General features: G+C 52.0%; 5 protein-coding genes across 5 annotated transcripts; 1 reads left to right on the top strand and 4 right to left on the bottom strand.

Annotated features, from left to right (window-relative positions):
- Nucleotides 1-885: 885 nt before the first annotated feature.
- On the top strand, nucleotides 886-2,805 carry COCSUDRAFT_43963 (hypothetical protein; the record flags this gene model as incomplete). Its single annotated transcript, XM_005645030.1, has 6 exons — nucleotides 886-1,012; nucleotides 1,137-1,237; nucleotides 1,559-1,684; nucleotides 2,068-2,205; nucleotides 2,365-2,415; nucleotides 2,590-2,805. The coding sequence occupies 6 exons, from the start codon at nucleotides 886-888 to the stop codon at nucleotides 2,803-2,805; spliced, it is 759 nt and encodes a 252-aa protein (XP_005645087.1).
- A 1,013-nt stretch (nucleotides 2,806-3,818) lies between these two features.
- On the bottom strand, nucleotides 3,819-4,677 carry COCSUDRAFT_57688 (hypothetical protein; the record flags this gene model as incomplete). Its single annotated transcript, XM_005645029.1, has 3 exons — nucleotides 3,819-3,984; nucleotides 4,140-4,205; nucleotides 4,508-4,677. 3 exons carry the CDS (start codon nucleotides 4,675-4,677, stop codon nucleotides 3,819-3,821), a joined length of 402 nt encoding a protein of 133 aa, XP_005645086.1.
- A 1,791-nt stretch (nucleotides 4,678-6,468) lies between these two features.
- On the bottom strand, nucleotides 6,469-7,739 carry COCSUDRAFT_8295 (Mpp10-domain-containing protein; the record flags this gene model as incomplete). The annotated part of the gene is made up of 3 exons (XM_005645028.1): nucleotides 6,469-6,615; nucleotides 7,041-7,183; nucleotides 7,622-7,739. Coding segments are annotated over 3 exons (408 nt in total), but the record flags the coding sequence as incomplete, so codon positions are not given.
- A 3,268-nt stretch (nucleotides 7,740-11,007) lies between these two features.
- Nucleotides 11,008-13,338, bottom strand: COCSUDRAFT_18627 (hypothetical protein; the record flags this gene model as incomplete). The annotated part of the gene is made up of 6 exons (XM_005645027.1): nucleotides 11,008-11,223; nucleotides 11,644-11,758; nucleotides 12,135-12,277; nucleotides 12,552-12,713; nucleotides 12,788-12,860; nucleotides 13,064-13,338. 6 exons carry the CDS (start codon nucleotides 13,336-13,338, stop codon nucleotides 11,008-11,010), a joined length of 984 nt encoding a protein of 327 aa, XP_005645084.1.
- Nucleotides 13,339-18,476: 5,138 nt separating this feature from the next.
- On the bottom strand, nucleotides 18,477-19,691 carry COCSUDRAFT_43960 (HAD-like protein; the record flags this gene model as incomplete). Its single annotated transcript, XM_005645026.1, has 4 exons — nucleotides 18,477-18,939; nucleotides 19,030-19,069; nucleotides 19,222-19,447; nucleotides 19,608-19,691. The coding sequence occupies 4 exons, from the start codon at nucleotides 19,689-19,691 to the stop codon at nucleotides 18,477-18,479; spliced, it is 813 nt and encodes a 270-aa protein (XP_005645083.1).
- Nucleotides 19,692-20,243: the final 552 nt, after the last annotated feature.

Here is a 20,243-nt window from a genome sequence, read left to right as displayed (position 1 = left end):
AAAGAAACCACTTTGAGCACCGATCCGGGTGAGGCGGGACTGCTGTAATCACTTCCCGCTATACCACTATTCATCCGTTGACGCCAAAATCAGAGCCTCCCAGCTGCAACGCTCCCCCCTGATGGCGTGCGGGGCGCGCAGCAAGGTGGGCTACGAAACGTTGGAGCCCGCCGCGGGACGCCTGAGAGTCACCGCTTTTGTGTCTGTGAGTCCAGCGCAACCGCCACACAATGCATTGCCAGCAAGAAGCCGGATGGGCCCAGTTATGAATCGATCAGGGCATCACTGATGAGCGAGACGACATACTTGTCATTCTAGCGCCCTTATAAGCGCCCTTAATTAACCTTCTGCAAGGTCTGCGACAGCGTTCCTACTGCAAGCCCGATCAATCCATGCTTCGTCACCAATTCTGATGTTTGCCTCTTTATGGATGATCTGTGATCACATTTTGCTTCGCTGTGCTCTGTACTTGATGTATCTCGGACATTCTACCGTTTGATGTGAGATGTAGTTTAGCAAACGCGTCGGCATGCCGCAGGATCCCCAATATAACTTAGCAGAAATTTCCTTTGAACATCACCAATTCAGTGGATCCAACTGACATGTGAATAAGCCTATGAACGGCTTAATGCATGGGAGCAGGGCGGAAATTTCCGAGCTTGTTATATTTATACTATGCTGCGTGCTGTTCCTGTTCTACCATTTCTGGCTGTTCTATATACGGCCTAGGATGAAGTACAGCATGAAGAAACATTTCAACATTTGGTCAACAAGCCATGATGCGAGGTGAGCGCAATCTTTTTCTGCACTTTGTACTCATCAACGAGAATTGATCGACAACTGTGCGTTGTTTGTGCCGAATTTGCGATCCTTGTGAGTGCTGAAATGCACGCAGTGACATGGTCACTTATTCGCATGCATGCAAGGGGGGTCTGGGCAGCAGATCTGGTGGAGGATGTGCGCGACCCACTCCAAACGCTTGGGATCCAGACACTGCGCAACGGCATCACTGGTGATCAGCTGACTCCCGTTTAGGTAGATCTCTTGCAGCTATATATGGCAGATCATGCAGCAAATCTGCATGCTGCCTGCTGCAGTATCACTGCTGAGGGTGCCTGACTGCTTGTGCCCTGCAGCTGCGAGCTTTCTGGCGACAGCGTGCAGCTTGATTGCGGTCCAAGGCATTCTGCCAACATTGCTGGATCAGCAGAGAGTCGACAGACTAGACAGGATCGCGGTGCGTGCCTCCATCTTTCCCTAGTCTATATTTCTGCTAAGAAACCGTTGTCCGACTCTTGAAGCTGCACGTCACACCCCGGACTCTGCGTATGCATGTGCACTCTGTCCATTGGCTGCGCGCAGAACATGTGACCACAGATTTGAGACGTTCAGGAGACAGATAGGCAGGTTTGAGGGGTGTTACTGATGGAGGGTGCCGGCTGCTGCGCCGATTCCTGCGTTGCTGGGACTTTGGTGCTTCCTTTGCCGGCATGGTCTGGATTTTGGCTCGATCGAGGATCAGACATTTAATTGGAACTCAAAATTTCATTGTGCGCAGGCAGCGGACCCCATCACAAAGGGCCCGGGGTTCTTTGACGCCACGACAAAGCTGGCGATTGGCGAAGTGGTCATCCTGTTCTCTTTCCTGGCCTTCGCGCAGAGCATACGCATGATGAACCACCTGGTGCGAAGATCCTTGCTGATTTATTACTTATCTTTATAAGTTCTTCCTGCCAGAGGCAAGGTGCTTCTGCAGCCAAGCTGCTTGTAAAGGCGCCGCAGCTCGTACCCCTCGATGAACTTGCCACATCCAAGCAGGACCCACTCAATCATGGGCATGGTACTCATGACATGTACTGTTCCCGCCAGCCGGGGCTGATGTATGGTCTGTCCACAATGTGGTCTGTGCATGAGCGCCGACACTGCTGATGTCCTCTGCTGCTTGATCTAGCAATGATCGCGCATCTCTGCGCTGCATTTGTCAGCCAATCCTGTCGTTGCACATTCTGCCAGGATGGGTGCAGAGAGGTAACGAGCAGCCCCACAAATGTACTTTTGTGGTTGCAGGGCTTCTATACAAAAGTGGTGCCCAGCAAACGCAACAAGAACAAACACTTCCATGAAGAGGAGGCGATCGCCATGAGCTACAGGGCGGCCACCACATTCACCCTTGGGTTTAGATCATTCTATGCTTTCATCCCCCTGGTGAGTCCATTCAAAGCAAGCAGTCGAGGCAATGCTCCCCTATGGCATTTTGTATTCTCTTGAGGGATGGACTTGCCTGTGTATTAGGAAAGATACTAACTTATCTCTTGTGGTGGCTGAGTTGAGGTCTTGAATGATGAGAATGTTTCACTGCTGCAGCTGATGTGGCTTTTTGGGCCAACAGCATTGCTCTGTTCGACGGTCTTGGAGGTGAGTAATCCCTGCCTCCGACAAGACTTTTCCGAGCCGAGTGAAATCTGCCGAGTGAAATTCGCGCACAACAGAGTTGATGCTTACAATCCTTCCCCCTCGTGCGTCACCTGAGTCATGCTGCTCATGCTGTCTGCTTCGGGTTGACTGAGAAACATTCATTGCGTTGGGCAGGTGGTGGCGCTGTGGTTCACAGATACCTTGAAAAGGAAGAAGGTCAGGGAATACGATGTGGAGGCTGGAGGCAGCGTTGCTGGGAAAGGGGCTGCTCAGAATGGGAATGCTGTTGTGGAAATGGGGGCGGCCCAAGGCTCTGCATCCAGGCGAAATAATCACACAAGCGGAGCCGCGGACAAAGGGAGTGCTGCTGTTGCTGTTGGGGGAGATTAAAGGATCAAGCCCTTATTCATCAGGAAAGCTGCTTGTCTCGAGGCGCTTGCAAGTGCAAGGATTCGTCTTGAGGCCAATTGGCTGGGACTGGGACACCTTTCATTGTAATGAAGTGTGTGTCTTCTGATCCGGTGTACGTTGAGTACAAATGCTCTCTTACACAGAAATAATGTACATTATTGCGGTCATTCAGGCATCAGTGCTGAAAACGTCAATGTGGCCAGACTATGAACTTACGCATGTCATCCTTGATTAGACTTTTCGGTCTACACATCTCTAGGATTTAGGACGAACCAAAGATGCTGAACATCAAGGTAGCCCCGGAACCTTAGTCCTCCTAATGAACAGATTGATACATGCAATGAACAGATTGATACAAGCAATGAAAAAGGTCCAAGTTCTTTGCGAAAGGTTCAGCCTGCAGTATTTCCATGACCAAGCTCAGAAAGCAGTTCAGCAAGTTTTTCCAACAATGCTGGTTGTGTTCATACATTCGTTTGCCTACATCGCATACTTGTCTCCTAGGGAACGAAATCTGCAGAAAGCAGAATCTGGACATTACATCCAAGAGGCAAGGCATCAGTCCGTGCGCAGGAAAATCCAAGCAGACATACTTCATGGGACATGCTGCCAGAGATCTTCAACTTTGAAAGGCACTTTGCAGATGTGTGCAAGCAATCGTTGGCCAGATTTCAGCTGTCCCATAAGCTCAACTAAATTGGAGGCCTTGCAATTTATTCACAGAAAGGGTGGCCCATTTCAGGGCCATACTTCTTTTGTCCGTTGATCTTGATAATGTAAATTAGGAGTTAAAAATGCAGCTGCGCAGCCGCGCCATATTTGGCCCTGCAAAATCATGCACAGCCTTGTCACTTCAGTGTTCCACATGCAAATGAAATCTGATTTGCCCAGATGAAGCAGGCTTTCTGCATGCAGCGGTGTGCCTCAGACTCCATATCTCGCAATGGAGCTTCGGAGGCTGCTTGCCTTGAAGGCAGTGTCTTGTGCAGCTCTCAGCGGCGGATGAGCATGCCATTGTCCAGTCGCAGCTTATTAAGGTAGTCCTCCCATGCTCTGTCCAGGGCGAGCAGGGCAGTTGAGGTGGCGGCAACTGTGTCACTTGGGTGCCCACTTCCATTCCCGACCTTCGCGCAGGCGTTGTGGCACTTCACCTGGCACCTGCAATGCACAGATAGGTATTCCTACAGCTTGCAAGAGCAATCATCGACGAGATGCAGAGGCACAATGCGCTCCATGTGGCAGGACAACAGTAGGGCTCAGTGGAAGAGTTGGGGCTGCAATGTATGTTTGCGAACATGAATTTAGAAGCTTACCCTCTGCACAGCGGCACAAGTTTCCCGGCCACATCCAGTTCGCCGGCAGTCCACGAGTTGCAAACCCTGCAGCCGAAAACGCGTTAATTGCTCTGTTGGTGGGCATTGGGTGACAACATGCCTGCACTGACAGCTGTTAAACGGAAATATCATCATATAGATGTTCTCATTGGACCAATTAAGAAAGGGCTGCAATCACGGTCAGGAAGACGGACCTGCAGGCTTGATACCACCCATCGATGGGGCAGTGCGAGTTCCCGATGTACACCTGCCGTATGTACTGACTCCAGAATTGCGCATCCTGGCATTCAGTCAACATCGTCGCCAGTGGCATTACTGGCCCCTGAGTACTTGTTGAAGCGTCGGACGATTGCCGGTCCAGATGGGAGTTGTTGGGAGAGTGGCCCAGGGCGAAGGGGCCTTCCTGAAACTCAAGCGAAGCTTCGATAGCTGACATTGGAACACCGAAGTCGTAGCAGACTTCTGTCCTTGGGGCTTCGTTGCGCTGGCGCTTGACCTTGCGTCTGCCGCGCTGCATTTGTCTTGCGGTCTGCAAAAGACAGCCGACACGAAGGCGCCGTACTTAAGGGGATGTCATCCTCTTGCAGCAATATGACCTTCACAGCTATTTGGTGACCTCGATGTGATGCAAACTGCTGATTCTCGAAATATCCTCTGGCCAAACCCTGATGGGGCGAGGACTACGACCAAAGACGTCCGCTCCCACTCGATGCGATTACCCTCACACTACGACAACATTGCCCTTCGTGTCGATTGAATACAGCAGGATCGCTGTGATGTGCAAATTCTCAATCTGATGTCAGTTACAGGGTAACTCCCATCCGGAGCTGACGGAAGACTGCCAGCACATCATTACATCACCAGGCAGTCCCCAAAAATAGGATGTGGGGCCCACATGCCATATCAGATCGGATCCATCCATAATTCAACAGACACGCCACAAGCTTCATGTGCACGCAATACACTTGATTCATTTGCAGCCCTTTGTCCTTTCTCTCGGCGCTCGCTCTGCCATCATGATGATGTCTGCATTCCTCTTTCAATGAACTTTCAGCCAACTCCTCGTTCACACTGGGTCTACAACTTCAGGGCCTTGGAGGTTGTGCCAGCGCCTGAAAACTGCTTCTTGCCCGGCTTCTCGCCGGCCGCTGCAGCTTCGCGCTGATCCTGCAGCTGGCCGAAGACGGCCGCGGACCCAAACTTGACGCGCTTGCCCCGGCCCGCGCCCGCGCCGGCCGCGCCGCCGTCGTCGCCCCGGCGAGCGCGCTTCTTCTGCGCCTTGGCGGCCGCTGCGGCCGCCTCCTCGGCCGTCGCCGATTTGCGGCCCGGAACCGCAGCTGTGCCGCCCTGCGTGACAGGCCGTGCTGCCTTGTCCGCTACCTGCAAATGTCACCCAAATACCTCAGCACCTGAGGCAACCCCTTCTGATCAAAGGGGCCGTCACTTGTTTTCCTAAAAAACCTCCACATCACATGGTTCCAGCAACTGTCTTGGTCAAGCATGGTGCCAAAACCTCCCTGGCCACCGGGCCGTGTTGCGTCCAGATATCCAGCAAATATGCTCAATCCTGCAACGGTGAAGCTTACATCTTATATGCGGGACAAAGGTGTGCACAGAGGAGAAGGGGGCAGCAGTGGCGGGGCGTGCCTGCTGCTCGGAGCGGCTCTTGTGGGAGCGCTTCTTCTTGGCGCGGCGGCGTCGGCGCTCCTCGCGCGTCAGCTCCTCTTCGGCGCGCGGCGTTCCCTTTGCGTCCGCCCTGTACACCTCCTCCGGCAGCCGCATCGCTGCCTCGGAAACCACCTGCAAGCCGCCACCAAACCCCTCAGCTGACAAGACACTCACCCCCACGTGCACATTCTGCAACGCTGAGGGGCAATATTCTAAGAATTTTTGCTGCTTAAAACTTGAGCTCACACGCTTCAAATGTCCTTGGAGTTCAGGGCACCCAAGATCAGGCCCAGCATAAGAGGATGCGCCCTAGGCATGTAATAAACTCAGTGAGATCTGCAATTTCTGCTTGCAGAATGCCTGCACCAAGGGCCCTGTAATTTGTTGGCACACAACAACACCTCTCTGCACCTAACCTCTGAATGAACATAAGGCTGTCTGAGCACATGCGCCACTTTCCTTTCTCGCCGACCTCAACGGACCCACAGTGAACAGGCGCCCCCTAGCTTCTCAAAGATGAAGTCGCTGCAAGAGTGCCTGCATGCATGCAAAAGTGCACAGCAAGAAGGAATCTGCCGCGCACCTGCGGGGCAACTTCCTCCATGGCGAGCGCGGGCACGTCCGCGCGCACGGATAGGTCCTCAATGACTGGTTTGGGCGCGAAGTGGAAGTGGCTCAGAGCGTCCAGCTTGGCAAACAGCAGCTTCACCAGTCCGCGCGCCTCAGCCCGCACCTTCTCGTCCCGGTCATCTGTAGCCGCGCCGCCGGCGGCTGCGCGCACGTATTCCTCCTCGTATATCTCCCCCAGGCCCTGCCCAGCAAGGGTTGTATTTAGTCAACCCAGCCAAGCAGTTGGCGGGCCACATGGACATGCAGAGGTCTGCAGAAATTGTCAACAGAATTGCTGCGAGGAGGACTTCGGCAGCCTCATACATAATGCAAACCATTGTCCAGTACATGGTCCAATAATCTCCTAAAGGTTTGTGGCAGACTGTTCATGTTCTCTAGAGACAAATTGTATTTCCCATCTTCCTCTACCTCCCGAATTGCGGTGCAACACAAACGTGGCTCCAGTCCTGAGAGTGCCACACCCCACACACTATCTTACATAGGCAAAACCAGCACATGCGAGCGCACCTTGCCAGACTTCTTGTCGTCCATGTCGATGGTCTTGGTGCGGGTCTCGGGCACGGGCGGCGCGACGCGTGGAACGTCGTCAAAATTGTGCTCGGCGATGCGCGCGCAAATCAGGTCCTCCAGTGACGCCGTGATCTCCTCGGTCGGCTGCGGTGGCGGCCGCACCGCGCGCTCAAAATCCAAATCCACCTCCAGAGCGCTGTTTAGCGGCCGCGCCCCTGTGACATAACATGTGTATTCATATTTTTGGGTGTGTTAGGCTAAAACTGAAAAGCCAAACGCCCCTGTGACATTCCCACCACGCAACCTTTCGGACGCAGGCGAACAGTATGGATAGCAAGTGTCTCTCAGCAGCTCCTCAGAACATCTCCTGAGGACGATCCAGAGCGCTCAATTCGTCAATGTGAATGTAGAAACCATGACCTTCCAGCAATCTACTCAGCTATCCTGAGATCTACTGAAAGAGAGCGCGACGGAGAGAAATGGGTGCCGGGAGAAGCAAGTACGCCTCCCTGCAGAGGGCGGTCTGTAGGCCAGAGACAGGTGTGTGTGCACATCTGCAGGCAAGGACTATGCTCCCTGGTGGGGAGGCAGTCAGATCTCCGATTTCCAGGAGGTGAGAAATAGAGCGGGTGACAGGAGATTTAGGCGCGCACCTGCTTTGGCCTCTCCGCGCATGAACCATTCCTTGTCGCCCATGTTCTGGGCCTCCAGCGCTTGCACCCGCTCGGCCATCCGCGCCATCCGCCGCTCGTGCGTCGACAGCCGACCTGCATCCTCGCCGCCGCCTGCACGGAGTGCATTCTGTCACTGCCTAGCAAATGTCATGCTTTCGTTACAAGACTGGTAGTGCAGCAAACTTGTGGGCTGTACATGCTGCTGTATCAGCGTTTCGTGGTGATGTGTTGACCAATCTCCTATCTTTGGTGAGATTCATGTCGTCACCACTAGATTGCGCTGTTGTCAGCTGGATGCAAGTAGCTGCCAATCAGGAATGCAGAAATGGTTCCTGCGTTTGATCACAAGAAAGAGCAAAAATTTGGCTCTCACCAGTCCTGCGCTGGCCAGCTCGTGTTGAGGGCTCGCCCAGCCTGCCCTCATCTTTCCCATCCTCCTCCCCATCTTCTTCTTCCTCTTCATCGTCCATTTCCAGGTCACCATCCTCACCGAAGCCTGTATTGCAGAGAATCGCAATTACTCTCTCCAACTCTACATTTTAGCCACCTATAAATTTCCAATGCGCACATACCCTCTCTGAAAAGTACCTGGCATGGCTGCCTGAGGCTGATCCTAGTGCACAACAAGATAGGGGAAAGCTAGCTGGGCGCTCACCGTTTTGCATGTCGTCCGCGCCATTGAGTTCACCCCGGCCCTCGGCAGGGGCGTCGAACCAGTCGCCGTATTTGGCGGCCGCCGCATCGACTTCACCACCCTCCTCCTCGCTCTCGTCATCTCCCTCCTCCCGGAACCGCTCGCGCCGCTCGGCCCTGCGGCCGGACAGCTTGCGCGCATTGTCCAGCACAGCCGCCAGCGCGCCGTCATCGCTGTCTGCCTCTGGGTCGCCAGCTGGCAGCGCATCCTCCTCATTATCTGCGCACAGCATAACTCCCCTGAGCCCATGGGCTATAACCTACGAGGGGATGGACAGGAACGCAACCAAAGTGACCGCTAAGCCTAGGCGCTCTGGAAAGGGCAAGGCTCCTGAACTCGACAGTTCATGCCTGCATGCACAGGCCGAGTGCCTAGCAAGCCACCATACCGGCCAACACTTGATGCTGACAAATCTGCACATTCCTGTACAAGAGTGCAGAGAAAGCATGGGGAAAGCTGTTGCGGCAATTTCCTGAGCTGTGAAGAAGAAGCTGGTCACCTGTTTCATCCTCATCTTTATCGGTGTCTGAGCGCATGGCAGCCTGCTCAGCCTCCTCTGCAAACCTGTCCATGTCGCCCATCTGGAAGAACCGGTCCCTTGGCGACTGTTTCCCCCTGTCATGCGCCCCCTCTTCTGCTTCCTCATCCTCTTCACTTTCCTCCTCTCCTCCCTCACTCTCCTCTTCGTCATCCCTGCACATTCCAAAACCCTCTTTAATCTGCTCTAAGTCCACTGCAAAGTGAGCACCTCCTGCTTTATTAATATAATCAAAGGTCAACCCATGCACGCTGAAGATTTGCTTTCCACTTGGGATAGTTTGTCGGTCAACACTCACCCATCCTCCAAGCTGCCGTCATCTTGCAGTCCCCCAGCGCTCTCTTCCTCCCCATCAGACTCGCTCCCAGACTCCTCCGACCCTTCTCCATTGCCCAGCAGGTCTGCGCAGCACACCAGCATGCAATCAACTCGCACACATATACACCCATAAATACCCCAGTCCCAACAATCCAGATAGGACAAAGACTACATGTCACAAGAGTTGTGAAGGGGCCACCCACCGTCCAGGGCCTCCTCCATTTCTGGGAGGACCAGGCGGGGGACCTCGCCGGCTTTTTTGAAAAGCCGCCGCGCGCGCTTGAGGGCTTCTGCTGACTGCATCTCCAGCTGCAGCCAGATCTGCTCCGCATCAAATCCCTCCACATACAGCTGCTGCAGTGCTGATCCCCCTGCGCCGCCCTTTGCTGCGGCTGCCCCTGCCGCCTCAGTCGCTGCCAGATCGTAGAGCGCCTGATCAACAAGCCTCATTGTCAGAGCACACCCACAGGCAACTGCAAGGAGGGTGCAACATGTTGCTGACAATTGCCAAGGCAAGCCCTCAACATATGGTGCATAAAAAGCCATGACCATTTTTACGGTATAGATCCTCACCAAAGTTATATGATCACACAATAATGACTGTGGCAAAAAATACAGTAATTGCCGTGTGAAGCATGCCGTGCAAAATCGAGGATGCAAGGGCCTGCACCTTGGCAGCGGTGCGGGCCAGCTCAGAGATCTCTGCGGATGGCTGCAGGAATGCTGCTGGCTCAGAGACTGCTGTCTCAAAGGTCTCAACAGCCTCGCGAGTGCTGTCATCAAACACGTCCAGCTCTGCAGCCTCCTCATCTGTGCTGGCATCTGACTGGTCATCTTCAGTCACATTGCCATCTTGGTCAGTGTCATCCTGCGCTGATTCATCATCCTCTGCAAGACCAGCAGCTGCATTTATGGGAGAAGCGTCGTCTTCTTGTTCGGCAGATGCTTGAGCTGCTGCTCTTTTGCTTCTTCTCAGGCTGGGCTGTTCAGCAGCCCTCTGTATTATTTTATGTTGTGATGGTGTTCCTGCGTCTAATTCACCATTATCCGACACTGCCTTGGCATCGTGCTCAGTTGCTTTCCTTGTGCTCCTACGCACTGTACTACCCTTCGAGCCTGCCATCCCTACCAACAATCACAGATGCCCGCCTCTGGATGTCACTAGCTTTATCTGTGAAATTCAATTGCAATTTCAAAGATGCATGATGAGCGTCCTTTGCCGCAAAGAGGAGACTTTAATATCGTAGATTGCAGAACATATGATGTCGTGAAACTAGCCGCTTGTATAGTAGGCTGCGACCTTTGTCAAAGATGTTCTGCCTTTCCATAGGCGTTCCTGTTCAGGGAAGATCAGAAATCGATGAGGAGCTGTTCCGTTTCGTAGCCTTCGGCTGCTGCTGCAAACTCCGGAACCGGTCTACTCCTTGTGAGAGTTCCCTCCCGACAACCATGCCATTGCCCAGTGGGCAAGATGAAGATGGATTGTTTCACGCGATATTGACATCGATTTGTTGACCACGCATTATGCCACAGTGTGAAGTTCCAGGAGGTCCAAGACTTTCCATAGATGACATCCGTCCCCAGCGATCACGGTGCCGGTGTTTCAGGTGCGCAGCGCGCCAAGCGGCTTTGCAATTGCAAGCTGGCAAGCTATGCTGCATGCCGCACCGTGCGCCTTCAACTTCAAGGCGGCCTTGCAGTCATCATGATGAACACAATGATTGTTGCCGCCAAATGCCAACTTGTTACAGTGTGTGGACATGCATGATCTCGAGATCATTAGCTTAAATGTCAGGCTTGCAACATCAACTCAAGTCACTCATCCATGTTGGCAATTTCAAGGGCCCAGTCATCTCTCTCGATGGAGTCTGGGTTGTTGGGGTCCACCGCCTGCTCTGCAAAGCTGCGCCCAAATTGCATGTCATACACCTCATCCTCCTCTACAGTCTCAAGCACCAGATCAGATCTGGGGTAGCCCACGCACATGAGCCCATATCCCGCCTCCCTCAGCTCGGCTGAGATCCCCAAAGACTGCACGTGCACAATTCACATCCATTCAGATCCCATGCACACCCCAAACATCAGCTGTCAATTGGCTGCCTAATTTCCTTCAGTTACACAAAAGGCCATAGCCAAGCCAGGGAAGCTTCTTTAGAGCTCTGAAGAAGCGGCAGCAGCACATGCTCGGTGCTACAGCAATCTGGCATGGAATCAGCATGACATGCAAGCGGACTCCTCAGTCAGTTCTCAGTCAAGGCTAGGACACACATCCATACAAGCACCAATAGCTCAAGTGCTCGGGCAAGTGGAACGACCACAGAGAAAGTAAGCAACACAGTACAAAGCCACATCACGAAGGGTGAAGCTGTCAAAGCAGGGCTGCTAATATATACTCTTGAGCACTCAATCAGGAACCAAATGGGGAAGGCAGACGACTGCGCAGGTCCGCACCTGTGGCTGGTACATTTCGCCCTCCTTGATGCGAACGGCGCATGCGGTGCAGCAGCCCATGCGGCAGGCGTAGGGCAGCAGCAGCCCCCTATCCTCCGCCTCCCACAGCACGTACCTGCGCAGCAACACATTAGCCTACACTTACCACCTAGGCCCGCAGTGTCGCAGCTTCACCTTTAAGGAGGTAACCACAAGCCAATCATGAATCCTGTGCACGCAGATGGGCTTGTGGAGAGGAGGATTTGCCTATGCGCATGCACTGGACAGGAAGAATCCAATGGTTGGAGCAGGATGTGAGTCACAGATAGTGGCCAGGCCCCACTTTGATCGATGATGCACATGCTTACGAATGTACATTCTACGATGCAGAAGCAGGAGTGAATACATCGCATAGAAGCAGATCGCCTTGCATAATGTGTACCGCTTTTCCAGCGATTTATGCTTTTGTTTTGCTGCAGCGGCTGTGCACGAGAGGGGGTGAGAGGACTGACCTGTCTTCAGGCACGTCCACTTCCACAACCTGGCCAGCGTGGTGGTTGTGAATTGTAACATGGTGCCGCGTCGCCACTCCGGCCGAGGGGCCCTCCCCGCTCTGGTACCCCGCAACGCCCCCCTTGTGCACGCTGCGTCCCCCCTGCAGGACCCCAGCACCACCAAAATTGTGAAGCTCTTGTTCTTTCACATCTCAATCTCTCACACTGGCTGTAACTCTGAAATGGCTGGCTCCATATCTCAACAGGTGGCAAGAGTCTTCTTGCTGGATCAAGCTTGCTTAGTGTGGCCATGTGGCGCAACGCTTGGCTTGCCCAAGACAGACCTAAACGTCGGTGACTAGCAAGACGGCCAGAGTCTAAAGGTGTAGGAGAACATTGTGCATGTGACAGCAATATGAGGCGTCGATGATATACCACTAGCCTGGAGCCTGCATTGAACTCCTCTTCCACCCAGAGGTCCACATAGCCATCTGCTTCAAATTTCTGCTGCCACTCCTCTGTCTTCATGCTGTGTATGCTCTGTAATCCTGATGTGGATGCTTCTGCATACGACTCCTCACCTGCAAAGGCCGCTGTCTCAGCCTCAGTCCCCTGCCAGCTTACCCTGCCACTATCATAGCAGGGACATAGTAGCAGAATACAACAAGCACCAGCCTACCTCGAGATTCATTTGTGCTGCCGCCAAAGCTTAACGCAATCGGACCAAGGTCCAAGCCATTGCCACTGGAGCTCTTCTGATCTGCTGACTCTTCCTCCTGCTGCCCACCTTGCGATGACGAACGCTGGCTGATTTCTCGCTCTGCCACTTTTTTATCCGCATGTTCGCCCTGTATACGACGCCTCAAGGTAAAGCCTATTGTGCACTTGCCCACTATTGTCGCTTGGGGGGTGGCAACAGTGCAACTCATCAACCTCCGTGCACCAACTATTTATCAATAAGAATAAACCGTACCTTTTTATTCAAAGATCCCCCCAGAGTCAGCCCGATAGGTCCCAGAATATCACCCAAGCCAAAATCTCGTTCCTTCTTTTCCTTCACAGATGCGCTGCCCTCTCTCTCTAAGGATGCGTGGCATTGCAATTTCCTTTGTCTTGCATTTCTGACTTTGGTACGACTTGTCTGTGCCGATTTTGCTCCTGTGAACAGTACTAAAGTCTGTGTCTGCCCAGAATGAACTGTAGTGGGTGCGAAGGCTTGCATGATCAGTCCCTCTTTCCGCAGTGATTAGAGTTTTATCAAGACCAAAATATTTGCACTGTAAGCGGAAGCTTCACATGGATTGCTTGTCGAAGAATTTTCAGCGCGCGTGTGGAACTAAATCCTAGACTTATCGTCGGCGCCACGTGGAAGCTTCCATGTGTTGGGAAGGTGCAAGCCAGGTGCAAGCCCCCTTCAGATGCTTTGATTTTTCCTCAAGGGCAAGATGACATATTGCGCAGCACGAGCAATGCTGCTGGCCAGCTGTTGTATGAAAGCTCTTATTTCAAGACGTGCTTATTAGGTCTACTCTCTAGGCAGGACCTGCAGCACCTACAGGGGACTCTGGCCATGAAAACGCAAACCCTCACGGTAAGTGGAGTTACATGCTAGCTACAGTAATAATTTACCGATGCGCGCAGTGCACCGCTCTTCGTCATATCTACCCAGCAGCTCGCGCACATCGTCCTGCGCCTCCAAAGATCTCAGGATCGGCAGAATGTCCGCCAGCTCAGTATCGCCGGTGCTGCTGCGGCTGAACCTTTTTATGGAGAGCACATTCTCACGCGGCAGCACATTCTCTGGCAAGTCATCGATCATGATGCATGCGGACAGCGGGCGGCCCAGCTGCTGCAGGTCCTTGATGTACTCTGTTCTGCAAGCTCCGCGGCGGCAGGCTCTCCTTGATATCCGCCACTTCACCACCTTCTCCTCGTCAATTGCCTCCAAGACTTCCGCTGCACAGTGACACCATTGTTTGTAACATCACTACAATCTGTATGAGTGTGAGCCCACAAAGATAGGTGCATTGCAACAAGTTGGTTGAACCTCCTGCCCAGAAATTCCGGAGTCCCTTCCAGTGGCACCATACAGACTGTCATGTCTGACACACGTGTACAGTTCCACAGCCTCTCCGGTAAATGCTGATTGCATAGACAGACAAAACAAAATTCTTTCTATCTGTCAAGACACTGCTCATGGAACACACCATTGCTTGGTCTTCCTGAACAACCCACCCATTACAGGTTGTACAGCGTCTGTACTGAGATGGGCAGACGGCAGGTTCCTCAGGTGGGCAGCTGGGCAGATGGCAGCTTCACAAGGAGAGCAGGAAACAGTACAGAAAAAAGACCTCACCTGCATAGTTTGAGCTCGCAGCTGTGTAGACAACAATCTCAAAGTGATCTGCGGCCGCGCGAAGGAACTCTTCCAGCCCTGGCCTTCTGTACATGTGGTAATTGCCCTCCACAATGAAGTCATGGTCTCCTCGATTCGTGCGGCTGCCGACCACCAAAGTGTGGTCCAAATTCAAGATCAATGTCTTCTTGCCACGGTCGCTCTCCTGCGCAGAAAATTGATCCCTTGTTATTGGGCAGCCCTTTGAGGGCTGATCTGGCAAGGGGCTGCTTTGCAGGGAGGCAGATGGCTGGCAATATCCTGAATTGCAGCATCTGCAGCATCCAAAATGGCAGAGTTCTTAAGCATTGAGTTTGAAGGGCACCTTCTGAGGCCCAATGAGGGGCTTCTTCGCTTGTATGCTTCGCTCGCTTTCGGCGTCTCCGATCAGCACTCCCTGCGAAGAAAGGATACTTAATCGACGACTTATATCTGAATGCAAGTCACATCTTGTAACGTACATTAAGAAACGATCATGGTGATCCTAAGGGTTTGATTGAAGAGTGAACGCAAAGCATTCAAACGTCTTCATCTTGGTCAGGAGTGAGTATGCTTTCACCTTATACTCTTTGTTTGGCACCCATAGATTTAGTTTCCCATACGCTTGTTCTCTTTCGTCCCACCAGACACCCATCGGTGCAAATCTTCACGTTCGTCTCAAAGCAAGCCGCACTGACTACTTTTATTCTCTGGCACGAAAATTCCAGCCTTCTCCCTGCTTAAAGAATGCAATTGTTCAATGTCTTGGAAAACGTGCATTGGGCGATGTATCATTGTGCTGTAAACTTACTATTACAGGGACATGAAGCACCTGGTCGCCACAGATGACGGCACTACGTCTGGCACAAAATTTGCCTTCGTCGTGCAGTCTGAAGTAATTGTACGATTTAAAAATGGAAAACTTATTCATTGATCACCGGTTTGCCTACTCGGTCTTCTTCAAGGCGCCAAGGTCAGAGTGACTCACTTCGGGAAATTGGGAATCAGGCGGACGGCGTTCTAAATCCCTAAACCCCTAAATAAAAATTCAAAAACCCTTAAACCCTAAAACCAAAATGATTTCAGGAGAACTCCTAGGTCACTTCCCCTGCTGATATGCTGCTGTGAGGGGCGTCATATCAGCACCACATCAGCACATACCAGTATCCGCCCATAGTGTGCCCCTACAGCATCCTGTACGTGCTGAAGTATCAAGTGAAGCTTCATAGATTATATGGTAGAATTATGCGGGCGCTATAGTTACCAGAATGGCTCTGACATAGTTGGTGCCAGTGGAAATAGACTGCTGGTGTCTCGAGAAGAGTATGGCAAGAAGCGGAATGTGTGAGATAATCAGAATTTTATGCCATACATCCTGATCAGTGATGCAGAACAGGTTGCTGGCCTTGAGATTTGATCCAGGAAGCACTTGCACTACTAAGCGCTCAACCTCAGGCTTTTTAAAGCCCACAGCCTCAACGTGTACCGGTAATCTAAAGACTCAACAAGTGTCTCAGCAACTGAACACCCACACTACTCAACCATTTGTTACCTCTGCATAATCACAACAGAAAAAGGATCGCCCGGCGCAAACAGTCTATCGGCAATAGCTATGAGCAGATGTTTCGCTGCAATCACCCACCATCATAATCCCTGGGTGATGTTCCCACTCCCATATAATTTCAAAACTTGTTTCAGACCGCACTTTTTGCTACAGTCCCTGCATGCGCAGCTTTCTATCAAAGACAGGCAAGCGCTTTCTCACGTCGGCGTCCCTGTCAAGAGCCAGGAGCATAGGCAGAACGTCCATTAGCGCAGTGTCATGGGGATCCCTGCAAAGGTACTTGCTCATGGAGAGCACATTCTCTCTCGGCTCTACAAGCTCGGGTGAGTCATCGAGCATGATGCATGCGGACAGCGGCCGGCCCAGCCGGTGCAGATGCTTCGTATATTGTGGGCTGCCGGGGATTGGGCAGCAGTGTTCCCTCGACAGCTGCCACCTCACCACATGCTGCTTGTCAATTGCATCTAGCACCTCGGCTGCACAAAAAACACCACACAATTTAATCTACAGCCATGATGAGAATAGAGCGCACGGCTTGGATTCAACTGATCAATGGGCACATCAAGCAAGCAGCTGCATGGCTGCATCCCATTACTTTTGCTGTTGTTTTGTCTTCACAAAAAAAACAACACCCACCAAGTATTGACAGCCCCGCAGGGCATGAAGAAATCTGCGCCATTAGATCATAATGCCCACAAGGGACAGCGGCTAGAGGTTGGAAAGGAGCTCACCAGCATAGTCTGCTGTGCCAGCTGTGTAGACAACAATCTCAAAGTGCTCTGCGACTGCGCTAAGGAACTTGTCCAGCCCTGGACGCTTGTGCATGTAGTAGCCCTCAAACGGAAAATCATCGACGATAAAATCATGGTCGCCATGGTTTGCCTCGCTGGCAACCACCAGCGTGTTGTCCAAATCCAGTATCAGAGTCTTCTTGCCCCAAACACAGGCCTGCGCATGCACCCGGCATTCCACCACTCAGTCAGTCATAAAATATCACTTCCAGCCAGCTTGCGCTGAACCGATGCCTGACTCTAATTCTCAGAGTCAGGGCAGAGCATGACAAGAGGAATCTACAATAGTGCGCCGCGCTCAAGACACATCCAGTAGCATGAGGAACAGCATGTGCCATGACCCTGTTCATTTGCCACATCACTGATATGGCATAGCATTAAATCAGGCAGCGGTGACTCATGCGCACCATCTGAGGCCCAATGAGGGGCTGGTATGTTGGCAGCATTGTCTGTGGTGCACTGCAAGGAGCTGGGGCTGGGGCAAAGAGACTCGCTGACTGCCTCAGCCATGAAAAGAGGCTGCCCTTGTCGAGGCTATCTGCCTGCTTTTGGAGTCTGGTGGCAGTCAGCAATGCGCTCAGCTCGATTTCGGCCTCTTTGATCCGTGCAGCCTGCAAAGGAAGGAGCCTTGCGTGAACGTGTGTGCAAGTCAGTCCAGGCAATATCGCCATATGAGGACCAGGCATCCCACGAACACTTAAGCAGCTCACACAGACCTCATGCAGCTGTCTCAACGAACAGCTGCTGTTGAAATTGAACCTATTGTTCTGAGCACGACGTCTCACCTTGTTTTCTCTCCTTCGGGGCCTCTCTATTATTCTACGACTTTCACACCACAATGAGCCCATGGCGCAACCTTTCGATTGGCAGGTTCGTCTGTGACCCAGCCAATTCCGCTCTCCTTCTATTGTTGTACAAACTCTCTTTGCCGCCAGGAGATACTACCTCATCGCGTTGAGCTGCTTGTGAAAGCAGTGGTCGTCGCCATACAGCTCTGGGCAACTCGTAAACCTTTGCCTTCGTCGTGAAACGTGTCCAGGACTTTTATTCGTTTGCACGGTACTGCTTTAGAAACGATGACAATTTATTCGGTTTGAGATGTGAGAAAATTTTACTCGCTCGTTCGATGCAGAGAGATCCTGCAGCTTCACGGGAAGCTGCACCAGGATGGCATCTGCACCCCTGAAATGATAGGGGCAATAAAATAGAAAACGTTGTTTTTTCAATTACCCCTAGATATGATAGGGCAGGGGGTTCTATTCCAACCCCCTGTTAAATGTAGAACCCCCTGAATAAGGCTAATCAATGATACCGTACCTGTGACAGCGTGCAACGTTCAACAAATTGTATGGACAGGTATGATATACAATATGTAGCTATGGTCACCAATCAGCATTTCCAAACAGAGGACAGTCATGCTTTATCTCACTACAATTTCATAATCTCGCTTACATAGAAATTCACGTCCAACATCCACCGCGTGCAGCATTCTTTAACCGAAACCAAACAGCCATTACAATTCGTATTGTGGACGTCATGTTGGCAGCATGGTCATGTCTGCTAGTAGCATACTGCTACAAAGGGAGCTCACAACCACCCCTAAAATTCTGCTAAGAGAGTCAAAATTATGGTCAGTCAACCTCTGAGGTGAGGTCTATCAGGTTCTCAGTAAGGTCTATGAGATTGGCCAGCGGCGCATGCAGTCGAGATCCGTACAGTTCAAGCATTGCTGCAACAGACACACACCCAATCCAATTCTCTACGTTTCCTGCCGGCTGCGGCAGCGGCTGTGGCTGCTTCTCAAAGTCTGCAATCCACTCTTTCTGGCTGCCCTCAACTTCTTCGGATTCATTGATCGGCTGTGGCTGCTTCTCAAAGTCTGCAATCCACTCTTTCTGGCTGCCCTCATCCTCTTCGGATTCATTGATCGCTCGCAAGCGGTGTCGCACATCTGAATCTTTGTTGAGGGACAGGAGCAGAGGCAAAATATCTAGCAACTCCTCATCATCCGGGTCCTTCTCCAGGTATTTAACTATGGGCAGCACGTTCTCTCGTGGCATCACAACCTCAGGCCGATCATCTACCATGATGCAGCTGCACAGTGGCCTCCCTAAGCGGTGCAGATTCTTCATGTAGCACTTGTCAGCACTGCTGTACTCACAGTCCTCCCTCGAAAGCACCCACCTGACCACCTTATTTGGGTCAATAACTTCCAGAACAGCCCCTGCAAACACACTTCCTGATGTCAGAAAGGTCCAAAGGGGACATTGGCAAACTGCTTGTGGCAAGCCGTTCTTGACCAGCACATCACAGCTCAGTATAGATTGGCGACACAAGCAGGAAGAATGTGGTGCACTGCAAGGGGATGGATCTCACATGCATACTCTGCTGTGGCGGCTGTGAAAACGCCAATCTCAAAGTGCTGCGAGGCGGCGCTCAGAAGTGCATCCACCCAGGGGCGTATGTGCATGTATTTTATTATGTCACTGTCCTTGAACGACGCAATAATGGTGAAGTCATGATCGCCCCTTGTCTCTGTTGCGTTGACTATTAGGGTATTGTCCAAATCCAATATCAGTGTCTTTCTTCCCCGGTCGCGTTTCTGCGCATGCAGCCATAGTGACATAAAAAGTCCTTGTCCAGACACATCAAATTTGCTGTAAAGCACGAGCGCTTTGCACTGCAGAGAGGTTGCAAGTGTGGGTTGGCAAAATATTCCAGCTACCAAGAAAGTATTGGGAGCAATCGGGGACTTTGCTCACCTGCTGTGGCCCTAAAAGGAGCTGCGGATTTGGAATTTGAGTCTCCTTTTTGCTGTTGACATCAGGCGGCGGTATTGCTTCCATCGAAAAAGCACCTGGACTGTCACCAACAACGAAGGTGTTGCTTGAGTTGACAGTGCTGAAGTCGAACTTCGTTCTCCGACGATATTCATTCACCCAGAAAGTAGAGTTTAGGATCCTGAGGAAGAATTGTGATGCGAAAGGTATGTCAAGCAATCTCGCTTCCTTCTCCAGCTTTCCTGCTGGTAGTAAAAGCCGCTTCCTGCGCTTGCTCACTGAGGCATGCACATTTAAGGGAATGCACAAATCGATGGTACCTGTGCGAATGCTCGCTAAGATGCCCCTCTACCAAAGATGATGAAATCGCCAGAATTGCAAAATTGCACAAATCAGGCCTCTTTCTTCTCACAGAAGCCCGTTCGTCTCAAAGTTGTTCTCACGCCGTTCTCCTACCTCTATCGCCAAAATCCCAGGAGATTATTCAAAAGTGGCTGACGGGTTTCTGCAATTGTTTTGGATCTGTGATCGCCATGGTGCGAGCAAGGGTCGACCCTGGTCCCGCAGCTTCATTGGAAGCTTCTGAATTAGTCAACGATGCTGTGCTTTTCTTCAAGC

Source organism: Coccomyxa subellipsoidea (genome assembly GCF_000258705.1).
Source record: "Coccomyxa subellipsoidea C-169, whole genome shotgun sequence".
NCBI lineage: Eukaryota > Viridiplantae > Chlorophyta > Trebouxiophyceae > Coccomyxaceae > Coccomyxa > Coccomyxa subellipsoidea.
Note: the sequence above shows the minus strand (reverse complement) of the source record. Positions and strands in the feature narration are given on the sequence as shown.